Source organism: Tilletiaria anomala, assembly GCF_000711695.1.
Source record: "Tilletiaria anomala UBC 951 chromosome Unknown K437scaffold_14, whole genome shotgun sequence".
Classification (NCBI taxonomy): domain Eukaryota; kingdom Fungi; phylum Basidiomycota; class Exobasidiomycetes; order Georgefischeriales; family Tilletiariaceae; genus Tilletiaria; species Tilletiaria anomala.
Window position 1 is genome coordinate 310 of NW_013547008.1, and position 14,640 is coordinate 14,949.

Below are 14,640 nucleotides of genomic sequence, written 5' to 3' on the forward strand. Positions count from 1 at the left end.
AGGCTAGAGCGCAACGTTACCCCAAACCATCCTCTCTTTCGTCCCGCTTCCCGCCAAAACCATGTCAGCGCGAACAGAGGTTGGTGCACAGACGCCCTCCGACTACCTCAATGTCCGCGATGCCGTGCTATCTGACGGTAGTTGTGGCAGCTTCGCCTTCCGCCCCGGCTGTGGAGGCACTTTTTCCTTTCGTTCCCACTTGCCTTTGCGGGTGATGATCACCACGGCCACCATCACACCCACGGTATGCGCCAGCAACCCCCATTGAGCAAGGATCTCGGCCACGGATTTGGCTTCGGATTCCCAAGACGTTGATGTGGCGAGGATATATTTTGCGGTTATCACCGCGGCGACATGATCTTCATCCTACACGAACACGAACAACGTCACGGTTCACAGGATCAGCGTCATGACTGCCACCGACGCTTAACTGCCGGGTCCTTCAAAAGCCACGTGGCATGGACATGATGACGCTGCCGCAACAATAGCAGCAATAGCAGCGGCAGCGGCAGCAAGAACCAAATCAAGAGCAGGATCGGGATTGTGTTCGATGTAAGGAGTTCCTCATGGCAGAAGAGCATGAGGGCGGTAGCACAGTCACTGGCCGCAGTGTTTCCGCGTCCACGTCTTCATACCTGGCCGACGAAGAGGTCAGGGATGGCGACGAGCATGGAAGTCTACATTCGGACGAAGAGGGGTTGCTCGTCCGGAATGCCGCCTCGCTTGGTGCCGCCACAGCCACCGCTACTGCTGCTCCTGCTATGGCTGGGCTTGTCGGCCAAGGCGCAGCTGAGGATGAGCAGCACAAGAACCGCAAAAAAGCAGCGCAGATGTGGAAGCTCAACAGCGCGGTTGAAGTCATCAGCAGCACCAGAACCAACACACTCATCATCGCCACGGCCCAGGCCATCACCATCGCCACGCTTGATATGAGCACGGTGTCAGCATGGAACGCACCGGAAAAGTGCACACATCCCCGACCGCCGCCACGTTCACCGCCAGGGCTATGGGCGCCACTGTACAATCATGAACGTCATCAAGCACGAGCATAAGCATAAGACGAACACGCAAGCGGCGAGCAGGGACACCTGCAGCGCGGCCATCGCCCTCGCCGCCACCCAGACAATCAGCACTAACGCAAAGATGATGGGAAGAACGTCAGTACGCGACACAAGCATCAGCGACGTGGCAGATAATCAGTACGATCAGGCATTGCAGGAACGAACAAAGCAAAGCAACAAGAAAGAAAAAAAGAACAAAATAAACCCCAGAAGAAAAGGAAAAGAAATGAATAGCGATCCGCGTTGTACCACACCATACCTTTGGTACCCTCCAGCCTGTGTCTTTCGCCTCGGAGCGAATCTCGTCCTCGCTACTCCGTCTGAGGACGGTTGCAAGACTGGACGATTGCTCTGCAGGAAGTTCCATACGTATGCAAGTTCCGCAAACAGCAGCAGATGAGTCTCCGATGCGCAATATCCTCCCGCAAATCGTCAAGCCCCCGCAGTGTGGCGGAGCGCGGCAAGTGTGGCCTCCCAGAAACGGAAGTCCAAGAGCATGCGATCACAAGCAATGAGCGAGGCGAAGGGGGCTCAGTGAAGAGCGGTGCGCTATTCCAGCGCGCCAGTGGTTGGAATTGCCGTTGGCGTTCCCTGGCTGCCGCCTGCCTGCCATTCTGATTGTCTGTCTGCACCAATTACATAGAGGGAGGAAGGGAAGGGGGAAAGACTGCTCGCGTATTGTGCTGAGTAGGCGGTGGCGCTATTGCGATGCGGCGAGTCCTGCGCTACGCTCGCACTGCTTGTGCGCAGGAATAGGGGGAAGAAATGGGGCGCAGGTATGCGTTTGTATGTTTTTGTGCGTTGCGTTTTGTCTCTTTCTGCACCTGCATCTGCGTTTGCATCCTGCCTCTATCGAAGATGAAGAATGGGCGCTCCACTCAGCGGCGCTGTGCCTTGTCGAGAACTGTAGCCAGAAGATAAAACGGGGTCCGACATGAAGTACAAAGTCAGCGCATTTAGCATTTGAAGTGCACAGGAAAAAGTCAGGTCAAAAGACCCGAGGGAAATGCAGCGGCACTGGTGAACCGCAGACTGGCAGGCGGGCCAACTGGACTGCTGCGTAGCGCATGTCAAAATCTTCTGTAGTCGCGGCCGCAGTCCTACTTCGTCCACAACCAATGCCTAATGGGAGATCTTGCTCCGTGACACGTCCCGTCGTTCCACGAGTTTCTCCCGATGCAACTCCAGCACGATCACCCAGCAACATAGCTAATCTCGGTTGCCACCACTGCCGCCGGTGCGTTGTGCCCGTGAGCTTGGGCTCCCGCCACTGCCTGCGTCGATCAGAAACCCCACGATTCGTTCGTGATGCGGGAACTCACCGGCATCATACGCGACCTCGCTAAAGTCGGTGCCCTGGATCTCTGTCTGGATGCCGGTGAGGGATTTCCGAATGGCATCCTTGGACGAGGCGTAGAGCATCTTCTGCTTGATCTTAGCGTCGTCGGGGGACCAGGCAAAGAAGCAGATCTTGTTCCTCTTGCCCTCATCCGAATCGTACTCCAGGTCGTACACCGCGTAGCGGCAGTCTGTCGGTGGGAGCTCGGCAACAAAGTCATCGTACGAGGCAGAGGCGGAAGTCTTGGACACAACGATCTGCGTGTTGTCGCTGCTCAGAGAGTAGATGATGAACTTGTGCTTCTTCCCGAGCTTGAGGCTCTGAAACTGCTCCAGGCAGTCAGTGTGGACCTTGACTCCCGAAGACTACAACAGAGAGGCAAGGCCAAAGGCATGATCGAGACGAGAAGTAAATACGAGAGACAGGTCAGTACGCCAACGCCATCTTGCCCATAATCATTCGTCTTCCTCGCACGATTCCTAGTAAATTCCCTATCTATGGGCAGGCAATGAGGCGGCGCCAATCCAAGCCCCCGCCTCCAAGCATCCGCACTTCGTGACACTAGGAGCGCACATTGGGCAATCTCGAGGCACCTTCGCTGGTGGTGCAATGCCCATGCGAGCTGCTATTATCTCACTTGCATGGTGTTATGTCACGAGGCCGGGCCTTGCCCCCGAGAGCGGGGAGGTGATTAAATCTAAAGGCCATCTACGCAAATTTAATTTCCCATCCCTTTCCCACCCCGCACGTCGTGCCGCGCGATGCATTTGCCAGGACAGGCTTGGCTTCAGCGCGAGAAGCACGACGCGAGTCGGATGTGGGGGTTCTCATCTGGCGATCCTAAGGGCGGACGCGCCTGGACGCTCTGGCGCGTCTTGCGTCTACTCACCATCTTGGTTTGGAATCTGGCGTGACCTGTTCTGCGTGTGCGCTTCTGCTGCTGTGCTGAGTTGCGCGGTGCTATTCCCTCAGCGGAGAGGGAGGGAGGGTGGCGAGGTGGGATGTGTGCAAGATGGGAGTGAGTGAGTGCATAGGTGACAGTCTGCTTGGTTATGGTGGTGGTTTGTGGTTGGAGAGATGAGAGCGACTTTGCCAGCGGGCGCGCGCGCGCGGTGCCGGATGACACACTCTCGATCTGACTGCGCACAGCCAGTGAGCGACCTCAGCGCCAGTGGCACCATGCGAGCCCCCACGAGGCGACACAGCACAGCGCGAGGGCCCTAGCATCCTCCGCACTGGCGCACAGTCTCAGACTCTCCAAGTCTCCGCCCGCGCAACGCAGCAGACAACAACATCGCTGGTTGGAAGACACTATCAGCTCAGGCGGTCAGCGTACGTCCAAAGAACATTGCATTGCAACGAGTGGACACATGTATATGCTTATACGTGTATGCTACAGCTGGGAGAGCCCGCCGCCTCCGCTGGTAAATGCAGAGGGGGGTAGGGGGAGGGAAGCAAGTGGCTGTTGCTATCAGATGCGAAACAACAGGAGCCGCGGACGGTGCAAATCATCTGAAGCCAGGGTTGATGTATACGGTCAATCTACTGTGGACATTGGGCCCTCTCGGACGCCTTCTGCGACCACAAAAACGTCTAGACCTATGGATCGACGATCTATCATGCATTCCCGCTCCATGATCCGTCCTCTAATGACGGCAACCGTCGAGCCGGCTCAACAATGTGCTCCAGGAGCCAATCACCGTTTGGAAGGTCGTTATTTTCGGCTGCCCGACCGAAACATCAGGAGTGAGCGAAAATCATCAGGTGTATGGCCCTAAAGAGCGAAAAGTATGCGCTGCACTCACCCCTCCAAAGAGCCTCCAGCTCGTCCCTCGCGACGCCCGTGAGGACATGCCTCGCGACTAGGCGCCTTTTTGCGACGGCGCGCTCGACCTGAACCACCCAGCGCTCGTCGAACGCGCGCGCCGCCGCGCGCCACGGCGGTGCATCGACGTTACAGTAGAGCCCCTCGATCACGATGAGCGTGTGTTGCGGCAGCACGCTCAGTCCGTGCGCGACCGGGTCCTTGGCCGCGTGCGAAAAGCTCGGCGCGGTCACGCGCGCTGACAGGGGCTGCTCGCGGAGGGAAAGGACGAATGCGGAGAATGCCTGCATGCATATGTCAGGAGACGGTGTAGAGAGTGTGTGTGAGAGATTTTAGTAGCTGTATGCCCGTGCAAATAGGATACATGGTTCCAAGCTGGCAACACACCTCTCCGTCAAAAGTGAACGCGGCACCTCTGCGAGCATGTGCTGTCTTTGGGTCTGGCATCTGATCCAGCTGCTCGCGCGTCAAGTGCCAGCCGTCCATGCCCACGACGATCGCCGGGGCGAGTTCATTACCTGGGGGCCGCGCCTCGGTTTGGGGAGACAAAGCTACTCCTGACGATGAGCGATCGACACGGTTGACGTATGCGACGACGTGCTTGGCCAGCGACGACTTGCCTGAACCGGGTACGCCGCAGATGGAGACAAGGTAGCGCCGCCCTGCCGGAAGGCTTCCCAACATACATGAAGCGGTGGGGAAGGCAATGCCGTGAGCGCAAAGAAGCAGCGGGTTGGTCAGTCGAGCCGTCCTTTGTCTTTATGCCTCAGGCTGCACTTAGATGTCACTTTTTCAATTTCGCCTGCAGGTGCTCCCCCAGCTCTTGCACTTGTTGTTCCATGCTCTACTCCGTTCCAACCTCAGTGGGGAATCCACCTAACTCTTGCAAGCTGAAGCAGGAGGGTACTCAAGACGAAGGTTACGCAGACATGTCTTCTTCGACGAAGGGTTGTAAAATTTTGACCCTTAGGGTACGCAGAGTTGCTCTGAAGTGAGTTGGAACATGGGCTCTTCCATCTGTTCTTCGTCCAGAGCCACAGATGGGAAGCAGTATTGAGGTGAAGAGATAAGAGAGACTCTGCCGCGACATCCTGTTCTCTGTCGGCGACTTCTCTGTGGTTGGGCGCGCGCTTGTCGGTTACTTGCCACACGACCTCCGCGTTTCTCAGTTGCGGATTGAGCATATCTCCACTACCTCGCGGCTTTCCCTCTTGTTTCGTATCTGCAACTTGACGGACAACTACCTGGCACACGACCGACTCCTTATAAACAGGAAAGCATACAGCGGAAGCCTCTACCCTCGCCACCTCGCACCCTGCGCTAAACCGCACAAAGCGAAAGCACAAGGAACCAGGTATGAGGCTCTCGATCATCGTGCCGACGCTGCTTGTCCCGCTCGCCGTCGCGGCTATCCCGACACCGGCTTCTGCCGCCAGATCGCAGTGTCCCAGCTCACCGGCGGATTCCGTCGCCCCTCTTCGTGCGAAGATCGGCGAAGATGAAGGTGCATCAGCCTTCTCGGACGCCCGGGCGCTCGACTACAGCAATGGCCCGCGCGACGCATCAGCACCCGGCTGGCTCGACCCGCGCATCCATGGCGGCTCGATGCTCGACCTCGTTGCGAACGGCATGCGCGAGCCGATCAATGTGATCATCTCCGGACGCTCTGATCCGTACATCCTCTCTGACGCCGGCCTGCGCGACTACATCCGCAGCATCGGCTTCAGCTTCGAGTGCCTCGACCTGCACGTCGGCGACCTGCAGCGCGCTGATCTCGGAGACGGCAGGGGCTGGAAGACGGAGATGTTCGAGTACAGGCAGACCAACATGTGGGATCCTGGCCGCTGGGTGGGAAGCTGTACTGAGTCTCTCTTTGGCGGCAATCATTTTAGAGGTGAGCGTGTACTCCTCGATGAGCATCTCTTTGGTTGAACCCTCTGGCTCAACCAGGTTACACTGGTATGGATCCGCAGTCTGGAAGCAATACGGCCCCGCCACCAAGACAGGAGCGTGGTTCCTGGCCGTCTCGAAGGAGAAGGACCTTCGCCACCAGCACACGATCGACAAGGACGGTTACAACGTTGGGCGCGACCTTCTCGTCGCCAACGCCGAGGCCGGCGGCAAGTGGCGCGAGTATGAGTGGCGCGCGACGACCGAGTGGGTCGAGGGGCTTCTTCCGGCTGGAAAGCACGGCATCAACCACCATGTTACGCAGGACGGCCGTACGGCAGTTCTCACCGTCGAGCGTGTTGTGCCCCAGCAACCGCCACACCCTGGACCCGCTTCCGGCAGCACGCGGTTCCCCCAAGGCTGGCTTTCAGCGCTAGGGCGGCATGCGCACGAACTGCTGCATGCATACGCATTTTGATATGAATCACACGCAGCACCAGCGATCGATATTCGACACGAATACCGAAATGCCCCTTATGAGATCGCTCAGACTCCTTTTATAAATGTAAACTAAACACACTCTCCACCTCGCAGCATGTGGCATGTAGCATGTAGCAATATTTTCAGACAGTGCATAACTGAGCCCTTCCTCCTCTACTTTAACATAGTAAGAGCGGAGCTGTTCGCTGCGTGCCGCGTTCGTCCGTGCCCGCACGGTCTGCACCGTAACAATTCGCTCAGGACATGAGCGCCAGCGCACCGGCTACCGCGGCTGCAGCGACGAGCGCGACGCTTCCGACTGCGCCACCGACGGCGCCGTTGCTGCCTGCCGAGGATCCCGAGATGCCAGCGCTAGGCCTCGCGGCAGCAGCTGAAGTGGCGCTGTGGAATGCGCTGGCCGCCGCCTCCGGGTTGGTCGTCGTGGTTGCGAGGACACTGTCGATGACATGGATCACGCCGTTGGACAGTAGGACGTCCGTGCGGATGATGTTCGCGGTCACATTGCCGCTCGTCACCGTCAGTCCTCCGTTGCTGCCGGCGCCAAAGGTGAGGCTGTTGCCGCTGGCAGATACGACGGATGCAACTGCATTCGGACCGGTGACTGTGAGGTGTGCAACACGGTCTCAGTCAGCCTCCAGTCATGCCAGCATGCGCACAAAAAGCTTAAGCTTGCACTCACGGAGGGTAGAGTACGCGACGGTGCCGTTAATGACGTGGTTGCGCAAGATGTTTTGTACGGCGCTCCGGTCGGCGCTAGCCATCTCAGACTTCGCAGCCTGGAACGCGTCGTTGTTCGGCACAAAGATCGTCAGGCCGGTTTCGGCGTCGGAGAGCGTCTGGATGAGCTGCGCGCCGCTCGCTGCATCAGCGAAGGACGAGTAGCCGAGGCTGGACGCGACAGTGCTCAGATTTCCAGGAATCGAGAGGACAGTATTGATTGGCTGCACAAGCAGGTTGTCGTACGTGGGGCCATCGCTTGTAAGGTTAAATGTGACGTTACGGCTCGCTTCCTTGATCAGCACGGTCCCGTTCCCGGCATCTTTGCTGAGCACGACGACCTGCGCGCGGTCGTTGGGCAGCGAGACGAAGTCGTCGTCCTTCAAGAGCGTCGACGACACATTATTGCCGGCCGCGCTGACATCGGCGACGGACACCGTGCTATTGATGACGTGATAGGTGATGATGGCGTGCAGCAAATCCTCCGAGGGTGTCGCGCCGAGCGCGGCGAACGCATCGTTCGTCGGTGCCAGCACCGTTTTGTTGCCTCCGCTCTGCAGCGCGGCGACCTGTCAAAAGGAAAACAACGCAGTCTCAGTACAGCTGCTTGCCCCTAGCGGGGATACAGTCGGCCACGTACCAGATCCGAAGAGTTCCCAGCGGCAGACGCAAGCATTGTCAAGTTGGCACTTTGCAGTGCCTGGAGCAGTCCTTGTGCGTACGAAGCGCTGTTCTGCGCGTACGAAAGGGTCGCAGACACGAAGGCGAGCGCGATGGGGATGGTGTACTTCATCTTGGACAGCTAGACGGTGTGAGCACGACTACAGCGGAGATGCAAAATGGGTACGAATGGAAGCTCGAGGGGTTATGAGGAGGAAACGAAGTCCGATGAAGAGAAGTTGGGCTGTTGGTAAGTCTTATAAGGTAAAGCCATGTCACCTGTACCGCCCATCCACGATCTTTGAGTCAAGGTATGCCATTGCACATCATATTCTCGTGAGAAACTCCACGTTCCGATGATCAGGGTCAGTGCTCAGATTATCGACCTCAAGGGCGTAGGACGGGGGCATGCTGACCTTACGTCACTGTCGTCAGCATGTCAGCTTGGTAGATAGCACACTGGCGGCTTGGGCAGTGCTCTTCCTGCTCAACCAGTCTTGTGTGCGATGGAAGCTGGAAGCATGACGGTCGGAATGGGGCCGTGTGTGGAGGAAGCGACTGAAGTCAACCTCAAAAAGCGCCTAGAGATTTTACGCGGCGAGCTGCCAAGCCTCTTTCCAAAAGTCTCGAGTATGCCTGAAGCGCTGCATGTGCACACAGGTATGTAGCCAGGGGGGGCGGTTTCTGGCTTATGTGGTGCGTGGTTACAACGAAGCCGACGCTCGAGCCGCCTGTACATAGCTGTCAACATGTCAGCGGAATTTGAACGCCGTAGCGGTAAGCTGTGCGCTTGTCGGAAAACTGACCAGTGGGTGATTCACAGTGAGGGAAGCAAAGGGAAAACGCACTCGGCGCTTCCGGTCGAATTCCTGACTACCATGCGTAGTGCAACTGTACGTATCATCTGCGTATGTCGATTATAACCCTATAGTATTAAGGGCCTTGGAGGTGTCATGGAGGAGCAAGATGCTTTGGCCCTCGTGGCTTGCATGTTCGCTTGCGCCAGCTTTTCCCCTTGGCAAGTCCGAGGTTGGCAATTGTTGCGTCACATACCGATAATACGGCGTACGCCGCCCTTCATCGCCTCGTGGCGCAACAGCTCAACGCTTCTCACGGCTCACCGGCTACGTTTCAATTCCACATCCCAGAGCCCGCGAGGTGTGTACGACACGACGTCGGCGACTCTTCAAATCGTTCAGAAGCTTACACAGAATAACACAGCCTGTTCTTGTCTCAGATCCATCTGTTGTTTGACTGCTTTCCATTAACCTCTGTACATGGCGACCAGCAGATGCCAAGAGCGTATGCCGGCATCGTGTGCTCCAAATGCGGGTATGCGAGAAGGGGAGGTGAAGGAAGCACTTGGCTCTTCGATGTCCTCTCGTGTGCAGTTGCGCGCTTGGCATGTGATCTCATCCTTACATCATGGGCAGATTTTCGCTCTTGGCCGAATGCCGATTGAAAGGCTCGCGTTCCTGCGTACTTATGCGAAGGCCTCCAGTGGTCCGGCGCGTGTCGTAATCGGTGCAACCTATATATACACGAAACAGCTGTTGGATCATCGTATGCTCGTTCTGTCGGCCGGGAAATGGGTCAGATAGAATCTTCGTCCACTGGCCGCAGCGGCAAAGATTGAGGATGCAGTCAAGTCACGCCATCGGCTGCGGAACATGCCGTGATTATCGTCAAGCCGCTCGAACAACAGATGGCGTGATCAGCAGGCAAGGCAGGCCAATGATGGTGTCGTGTCTCTTTTCACCTCTGCCAGAGGGAGAGGAAAACACGAGGGGTAGGCTTTCACATCAGCGTTGTGGCTAATGTCCTTACACCAGAGGCGATGGATGGATGATCAAGTGGCACACATTGCTGCCCCGCGTCTATACTCTCTTGCTCTATGTCCGCACATCAGCAATGCGCAAAACTGTGGGGTCATCGGCAGCGCCATCCTGCGCAGCGCAGGGAAACACGCCATCCGGCCCTTTAGACGTTGACGGCGGCGATGAGGCGTTCCCACTCCCTCACCGCTCCGCAGGCCCTGCGGCGCCTGGATAGATTCGTTCGTTGTTACCATCTACAATGAACCGTGTGTTTAATCTCAACATACATGTCGGCGCTTTCTTCCTCTCAGATCGTTGTACTCTCCGTTGTATAAACATAGCAGCGTGCGGGTTGTTGGCCCCTGTCCCAAGCTGGCCTCCTCTGCCGCCCGTCCAATCGCTGTTCCCCATCAACCTCCTCACATTTGCCCGCTCAGACGCTAGATAATGCTGCGTCTGGCGAACGTGTTTTTATTCTTAGGTATCACGTAGCTAGTCAATACACGAAAGGGAAGACCGCCAGAGCCACACAAGCGTTGACCATGGCGCCGATTTCTACCTCGCCCTCGCGGCGCGGGGGCAACCCGCGCCCGAACCCAGAAGAAGGGAGCAAGGCGGCAGACCTCAAGGGAACCGAAGGCAAGGCGTCGCTCTTCCAGTCCTTCAAGTGAGTCGAAGACGCCGCCTGAGCGGTTGAAACGCTTGCCTTGTTGACACGGTGTGCTTTGCTCTGCGCATACAGCCCATACCACAACGCCGGCGCCGATGACATACCAGACGAGGAGGAAGACTACAAGCACGCCGGGTTGAAACCAGCTTTCCCCAAGGACCTCGTCTACGAGCCGTACGAACCGATCCACGGCGTGCGAGACCGCGGGCTCTTTGCGGACCGCAGCAAAGCGAGCCTGCTCAAAGCCTGCTCGGACGTCACAGACCTGACGGTAAATATTGGCACGGAGCTGCACGGTGTCGACGTCCTGTCGCTCTCGCCGGCGCAAAAGGACGAGCTGGCGCTGCTCGTCGCCGAGCGCGGTGTCGTCGTGCTGCGCAACCAAAAGCTGACCGGCGAGCAGCTGCGCGATTGGGGCCGCTACTTCGGTCCGCCCGAGCGGCCGCTTCACCAGCACCCGTCCAGCGGCGTGCCCAAGCAGCGCGGGCTTGACGAGCTGCACGTGGTCTGGCACGAGGAGACCATGCGCCCTAGCGAAGCATCGTACTCGCGCACCGACATTTGGCACTCGGACGTAACGTACGAGGTCAACCCACCGGGCATCACTGGGTTATACAACATTTTGAACCCAGGTGAGGATGCAAGGACGCATGCTCAGCGCAGACCGCAAAATGCTGACTCCTGGGATTGTGTTGCTCTCAGCCAATGGTGGCGGCGACACTCTCTTCAGCAGCTGCTACGGCCTTTATGACGCCTTCTCGCCCGAGATGCAGACTTACCTCTCGTCGCTGTCCGCCGTGCACTCGGGCCTGGAGCAGGCGGAGGGCGCTGCAGCGGCTGGTGTGCACCTGCGGCGGCCCGGCATCAAGACGGTGCACCCGCTCGTGCGCACCAACCCGGTGACTGGGTGGAAGTCGATCTTTGTCAACCCGGCGTTCACGCGGGAGATTGTCGGCGTGCCCAAGTCCGAAAGCGACGCGGTGCTGCGCATGCTCTACGAGATGATGATAGTCAATTCAGACTTGACGCTGCGCGTCAAATGGCAGGAGGGCACGCTTGTCCTCTGGGCGAACGATTCGACGGTGCACTCAGCCACGTACGACCATTGGACGCCGGATCGCAGCTGCCGCCGGCACGCGATCCGCTTCGCTGCCACGGGAGAGATCCCTAGCCTGTACCTTCCCGACGGAACCGAAGGCCGGAGTCGTCGAGAGGCGCTCTGGGAGGTCAATGGCTGGCCTGTCGAAGCTCTCCGAGAAAGGAGGAAGCAAAAGGCGAACGGAGGCTTTAAGGACTGAAAATGCGAGCGAGCTCATGTTGTGTCATATAATCCGCACGCAGATATTTCTTTTTGATCCGCATACACACCGTTTTCTTGTTCAACATAAAGGCAGGAAGAGCGGAGGCTCCAACCGTGCAGAATCATCAGCATTCCCTGCATCCTATATATGGTCAAGCGCACGGCGAGTCTGCTTGGCTCGCTCTTGCTTGCAGCGCACATGCCTCTGCATGAGCACCTTGAGCGCTGCGCCGGCATACATTGCGACAGTGAACGCGAACAGTCAGGCACCCGATAGCGGTCTCGTGTCGTCGTGGCCATGCGTGGTCGCGGATGCAGCTCTGCAGCGACGGATCTGTAAGCCGAGGCGTGGCGCTAACCGTGACCGTGGTCGATGCTGCTGTCGAGCATGTGCGCTCAGGACGGCACTGGTGTCCCCGGGATGCTGTCAAGTTCGTCTCGTTCTCCTTCAGAAGCACGCGATGATGCAGCCGGTCCCGTTGCCCGCTGGCTGGACGGCGCATCGGAGGAGACGGGGCTATCCCGGAGATGTCTGGTGTCGGTCACGGTTGAAGGAGAGGTCGCCGACCGAGAGAGCCAAGTTGTACTTGCGGTCAATGACTATGCCCTAGGGAGGATGTCGTTCGGCGCACGGATGTTTCACATATGCGGGGGAGATGACATGGTATGGCATAACATGTAACATGTGGCATGGGCAAGGTGTATATTCTGCCGGACGCGGGCGACCCACGGGGGTGGGGGCACGATCCGTACATGGCTCTCTGGGTGCTGAGTGCTCAGATGGCCCAGCGTGGTCGCGACGCGGATATGCATGCCGGCGTGCACTGGAGTCGCTAGCGCGCCGCCATCAAGGGAGCGCAGGCGAGGGCACACTCTGGGTAGGTTAGGGTTGGCGTCGTCGCCTACTAGTAGCAGACGAACGAAGAAGACAAGCAGCTGCGGCTAGAGTCGTTCCGCAAGTCTCCGAGGCAAGACTGAGCGGGAAGACTGTCACAGTGCTAGCCGGCTGGCGCACGCAGCCCTCGTTCCCGACCCAAACACGCTCGCTCGCCCGCCCACGCTGCACGCAGCAGTCAGTCTGCATGGCGCACGCACGAGCCGCCTTCTCTCAGCTCTCGCTGTCGCTGTCGGTCTCAGTCGCAGTCTCTCCCCTCTCCATCTCTCTCGCACACATTTCGACCTCTCGATCACCGACCGCACCATCAACACCTTCCTTCTGCCAGCTCCCCTTCTCCTTCTCCCCTCTTGCTTCCCTCGTGCTTTGGTCTCGAGTCAGTCCATCCTCTCATCCTTCTTCTGCTTCGGTACTTGCTTTACCGCTTCCCATCCATCCCCCAAAGCCTTGGCATTTCACAAGAAAAGAAAATGGCTGCTCCTATTCCCCCGTCGTGGAAGGATCTTGGCAAGGCTGCCAACGACCTCCTCACCAAGGACTAGTGAGTTGCCTGCAGTCACTCCATTTTCATGCGGTGCTGCGCCGATGCCCGATGGTCTAACAAATAACTGTGTTTTTCTTCATCGTTGCTCGGGGCAGCCCAATCCAGGGGTCCACCCTCGAGGTCAAGACCAAGGCGCCCAACGGCGTCACCTTCCGCGTACTCGGCCTGCGTGACAATGCCAATGGCAGCATCGGCGGTGATCTGGAGGTCAAGTACGACGACAAGAAGCGCGGCACGGCGGTGACGACTGCTTGGACGACGTCGAACATCCTGCGCAACCACGTCGAGCTGGACAACCACCTGGCCAAGGGCCTCAAGTTTGAGGCCGTCTCGACACTGCAGCCGGAGAAGAGCGCCAAGACGCTGGTGCTGGCGTCGCTGTACAAGCAACCGGGCGTCCACACGCGCAACTACATTGACGTCTTCAAGGGCCCGCTCGTCACGGCCGACGCTGTCGTCGGCAAGGACGGCTTCCTTGTTGGTGGTGAGGCGGCATACAGCGTCAAGGACGCCAGCGTCACGCGCTACAACCTCGCCGCCGGCTTCCACGCGCCCGAGTACGCGGTGACGCTGCAGGCGCTCGGCAACCTCAAGGCCTTTGTCGCTTCGTACTACCATCGCGTCAACAACGACATTGAGACCAGCGCCAGGGCCACGTACGACAAGGCAAAGTCTGACGCCAACGTCAAGCTCGAGGTCGGCACCAAGGCGTGAGCAAAAGCGGGCGCACTTGGCGTTCTTGGCATGGCTAGACATACAAACGGGCGCTGACGCATGCATATCCCTTGTTTTTTTTACATCCACAGCTACCTCGACAATGCAGCATTCGTCAAGGCCAAGATCAACAACGACGGAATTCTCTGCCTCGGTTACACGCAGGCGCTCCGCCCCGGCGTCAAGGCGTCGCTCGGCCTCGCACTCGACACGAAGAAGCTGCAGGGCAACGATGCGGCCGCCCCAGGTGGCGCCGCGCACAAGGTCGGCGCCAGTCTCGTGTTCGAGTCGTGAGCGGCGCCTGCCGACGCGGCGTCGGACGGCAGCTGGCAGAGCGAAGCAGGCGGGCTGTGAAGCGGTGCGGTGCAGCGTGCGCCGATGAAAAAAACCAATCATCACAGAGAGAGACAGAGACCAAGTGTAATGAATCCGTCGATGCACACGCCTAGGACATCCAGACAGCCTTCCATGCCACTTGAGCTTGCGTCAGGGGAGTTTTTGCAAGGGGGTGTGGGCATCACTCTTGCAGAGCAAGGCGCAAGTCGCAATGCGGGTAGGGGCGAAGAAGGAAATGTGCCAGCGCAAGTGACCCCGCCCTGTTAAGGTTGACGTTGAGATTGAGTGGATGCAGTGTCTGCCTGCCTACTTTACTGCATGATGGTATGTATGCCCGTTCAGAACAGAAGTGCACAAAGTTGCAACCGACG

At 58.2% G+C, this 14,640-nt stretch overlaps 7 protein-coding genes across 7 annotated transcripts; 3 read left to right on the plus strand and 4 right to left on the minus strand.

Annotated features, from left to right (window-relative positions):
* Positions 1 to 396: 396 nt before the first annotated feature.
* K437DRAFT_254594 (uncharacterized protein) lies at positions 397 to 596 on the minus strand. The gene has a single exon (XM_013389444.1). The coding sequence runs from the start codon at positions 579 to 581 to the stop codon at positions 408 to 410; it is 174 nt and encodes a 57-aa protein (XP_013244898.1). The 5' UTR covers positions 582 to 596; the 3' UTR covers positions 397 to 407.
* Positions 597 to 2,270: 1,674 nt separating this feature from the next.
* Positions 2,271 to 3,043, minus strand: K437DRAFT_266906 (uncharacterized protein; the record flags this gene model as incomplete). Its single annotated transcript, XM_013389445.1, has 2 exons — positions 2,271 to 2,765; positions 3,038 to 3,043. The coding sequence occupies 2 exons, from the start codon at positions 3,041 to 3,043 to the stop codon at positions 2,271 to 2,273; spliced, it is 501 nt and encodes a 166-aa protein (XP_013244899.1).
* Positions 3,044 to 4,007: 964 nt separating this feature from the next.
* On the minus strand, positions 4,008 to 5,257 carry K437DRAFT_254596 (P-loop containing nucleoside triphosphate hydrolase protein). Its single transcript, XM_013389446.1, has 4 exons — positions 5,014 to 5,257; positions 4,613 to 4,898; positions 4,206 to 4,509; positions 4,008 to 4,124 (listed from the first exon to the last, which is right to left on the minus strand). Exons 1-4 carry the CDS (start codon positions 5,064 to 5,066, stop codon positions 4,018 to 4,020), a joined length of 750 nt encoding a protein of 249 aa, XP_013244900.1. The 5' UTR covers positions 5,067 to 5,257; the 3' UTR covers positions 4,008 to 4,017.
* On the plus strand, positions 5,247 to 6,778 carry K437DRAFT_38705 (uncharacterized protein). The gene is made up of 2 exons (XM_013389426.1): positions 5,247 to 6,119; positions 6,199 to 6,778. Exons 1-2 carry the CDS (start codon positions 5,582 to 5,584, stop codon positions 6,591 to 6,593), a joined length of 933 nt encoding a protein of 310 aa, XP_013244880.1. The 5' UTR covers positions 5,247 to 5,581; the 3' UTR covers positions 6,594 to 6,778.
* K437DRAFT_272745 (FAS1 domain-containing protein) lies at positions 6,748 to 8,532 on the minus strand. The gene is made up of 3 exons (XM_013389447.1): positions 7,974 to 8,532; positions 7,296 to 7,902; positions 6,748 to 7,217 (listed from the first exon to the last, which is right to left on the minus strand). Exons 1-3 carry the CDS (start codon positions 8,124 to 8,126, stop codon positions 6,853 to 6,855), a joined length of 1,125 nt encoding a protein of 374 aa, XP_013244901.1. The 5' UTR covers positions 8,127 to 8,532; the 3' UTR covers positions 6,748 to 6,852.
* Positions 8,533 to 10,352: 1,820 nt separating this feature from the next.
* K437DRAFT_261606 (TauD-domain-containing protein) lies at positions 10,353 to 11,778 on the plus strand (the record flags this gene model as incomplete). Its single annotated transcript, XM_013389448.1, has 3 exons — positions 10,353 to 10,477; positions 10,553 to 11,112; positions 11,183 to 11,778. 3 exons carry the CDS (start codon positions 10,353 to 10,355, stop codon positions 11,776 to 11,778), a joined length of 1,281 nt encoding a protein of 426 aa, XP_013244902.1.
* A 1,255-nt stretch (positions 11,779 to 13,033) lies between these two features.
* K437DRAFT_272747 (uncharacterized protein) lies at positions 13,034 to 14,393 on the plus strand. The gene is made up of 3 exons (XM_013389449.1): positions 13,034 to 13,216; positions 13,315 to 13,929; positions 14,026 to 14,393. The coding sequence occupies exons 1-3, from the start codon at positions 13,146 to 13,148 to the stop codon at positions 14,225 to 14,227; spliced, it is 888 nt and encodes a 295-aa protein (XP_013244903.1). The 5' UTR covers positions 13,034 to 13,145; the 3' UTR covers positions 14,228 to 14,393.
* Positions 14,394 to 14,640: the final 247 nt, after the last annotated feature.

Coding starts and splice junctions, on each gene's coding strand:
- K437DRAFT_272745 (XM_013389447.1), bottom strand. CDS start 8,126: ATGAAGTACACCATCCCCATCGCGCTCGCCTTCGTGTCTGCGACCCTT. Junction 7,903..7,973: donor CTGGGAACTCTTCGGATCTG/GTACGTGGCCGA, acceptor TCCTTTTGACAG/GTCGCCGCGCTGCAGAGCGG. Junction 7,218..7,295: donor CGTCGCGTACTCTACCCTCC/GTGAGTGCAAGC, acceptor CACACCTCACAG/TCACCGGTCCGAATGCAGTT.
- K437DRAFT_272747 (XM_013389449.1), top strand. CDS start 13,146: ATGGCTGCTCCTATTCCCCCGTCGTGGAAGGATCTTGGCAAGGCTGCC. Junction 13,217..13,314: donor GACCTCCTCACCAAGGACTA/GTGAGTTGCCTG, acceptor TGCTCGGGGCAG/CCCAATCCAGGGGTCCACCC. Junction 13,930..14,025: donor CTCGAGGTCGGCACCAAGGC/GTGAGCAAAAGC, acceptor TTACATCCACAG/CTACCTCGACAATGCAGCAT.
- K437DRAFT_254594 (XM_013389444.1), bottom strand. CDS start 581: ATGCTCTTCTGCCATGAGGAACTCCTTACATCGAACACAATCCCGATC.
- K437DRAFT_254596 (XM_013389446.1), bottom strand. CDS start 5,066: ATGGAACAACAAGTGCAAGAGCTGGGGGAGCACCTGCAGGCGAAATTG. Junction 4,899..5,013: donor CTGCAGGCGAAATTGAAAAA/GTGACATCTAAG, acceptor TATGTTGGGAAG/CCTTCCGGCAGGGCGGCGCT. Junction 4,510..4,612: donor CGTTCACTTTTGACGGAGAG/GTGTGTTGCCAG, acceptor ATATGCATGCAG/GCATTCTCCGCATTCGTCCT.
- K437DRAFT_38705 (XM_013389426.1), top strand. CDS start 5,582: ATGAGGCTCTCGATCATCGTGCCGACGCTGCTTGTCCCGCTCGCCGTC. Junction 6,120..6,198: donor TGGCGGCAATCATTTTAGAG/GTGAGCGTGTAC, acceptor ATGGATCCGCAG/TCTGGAAGCAATACGGCCCC.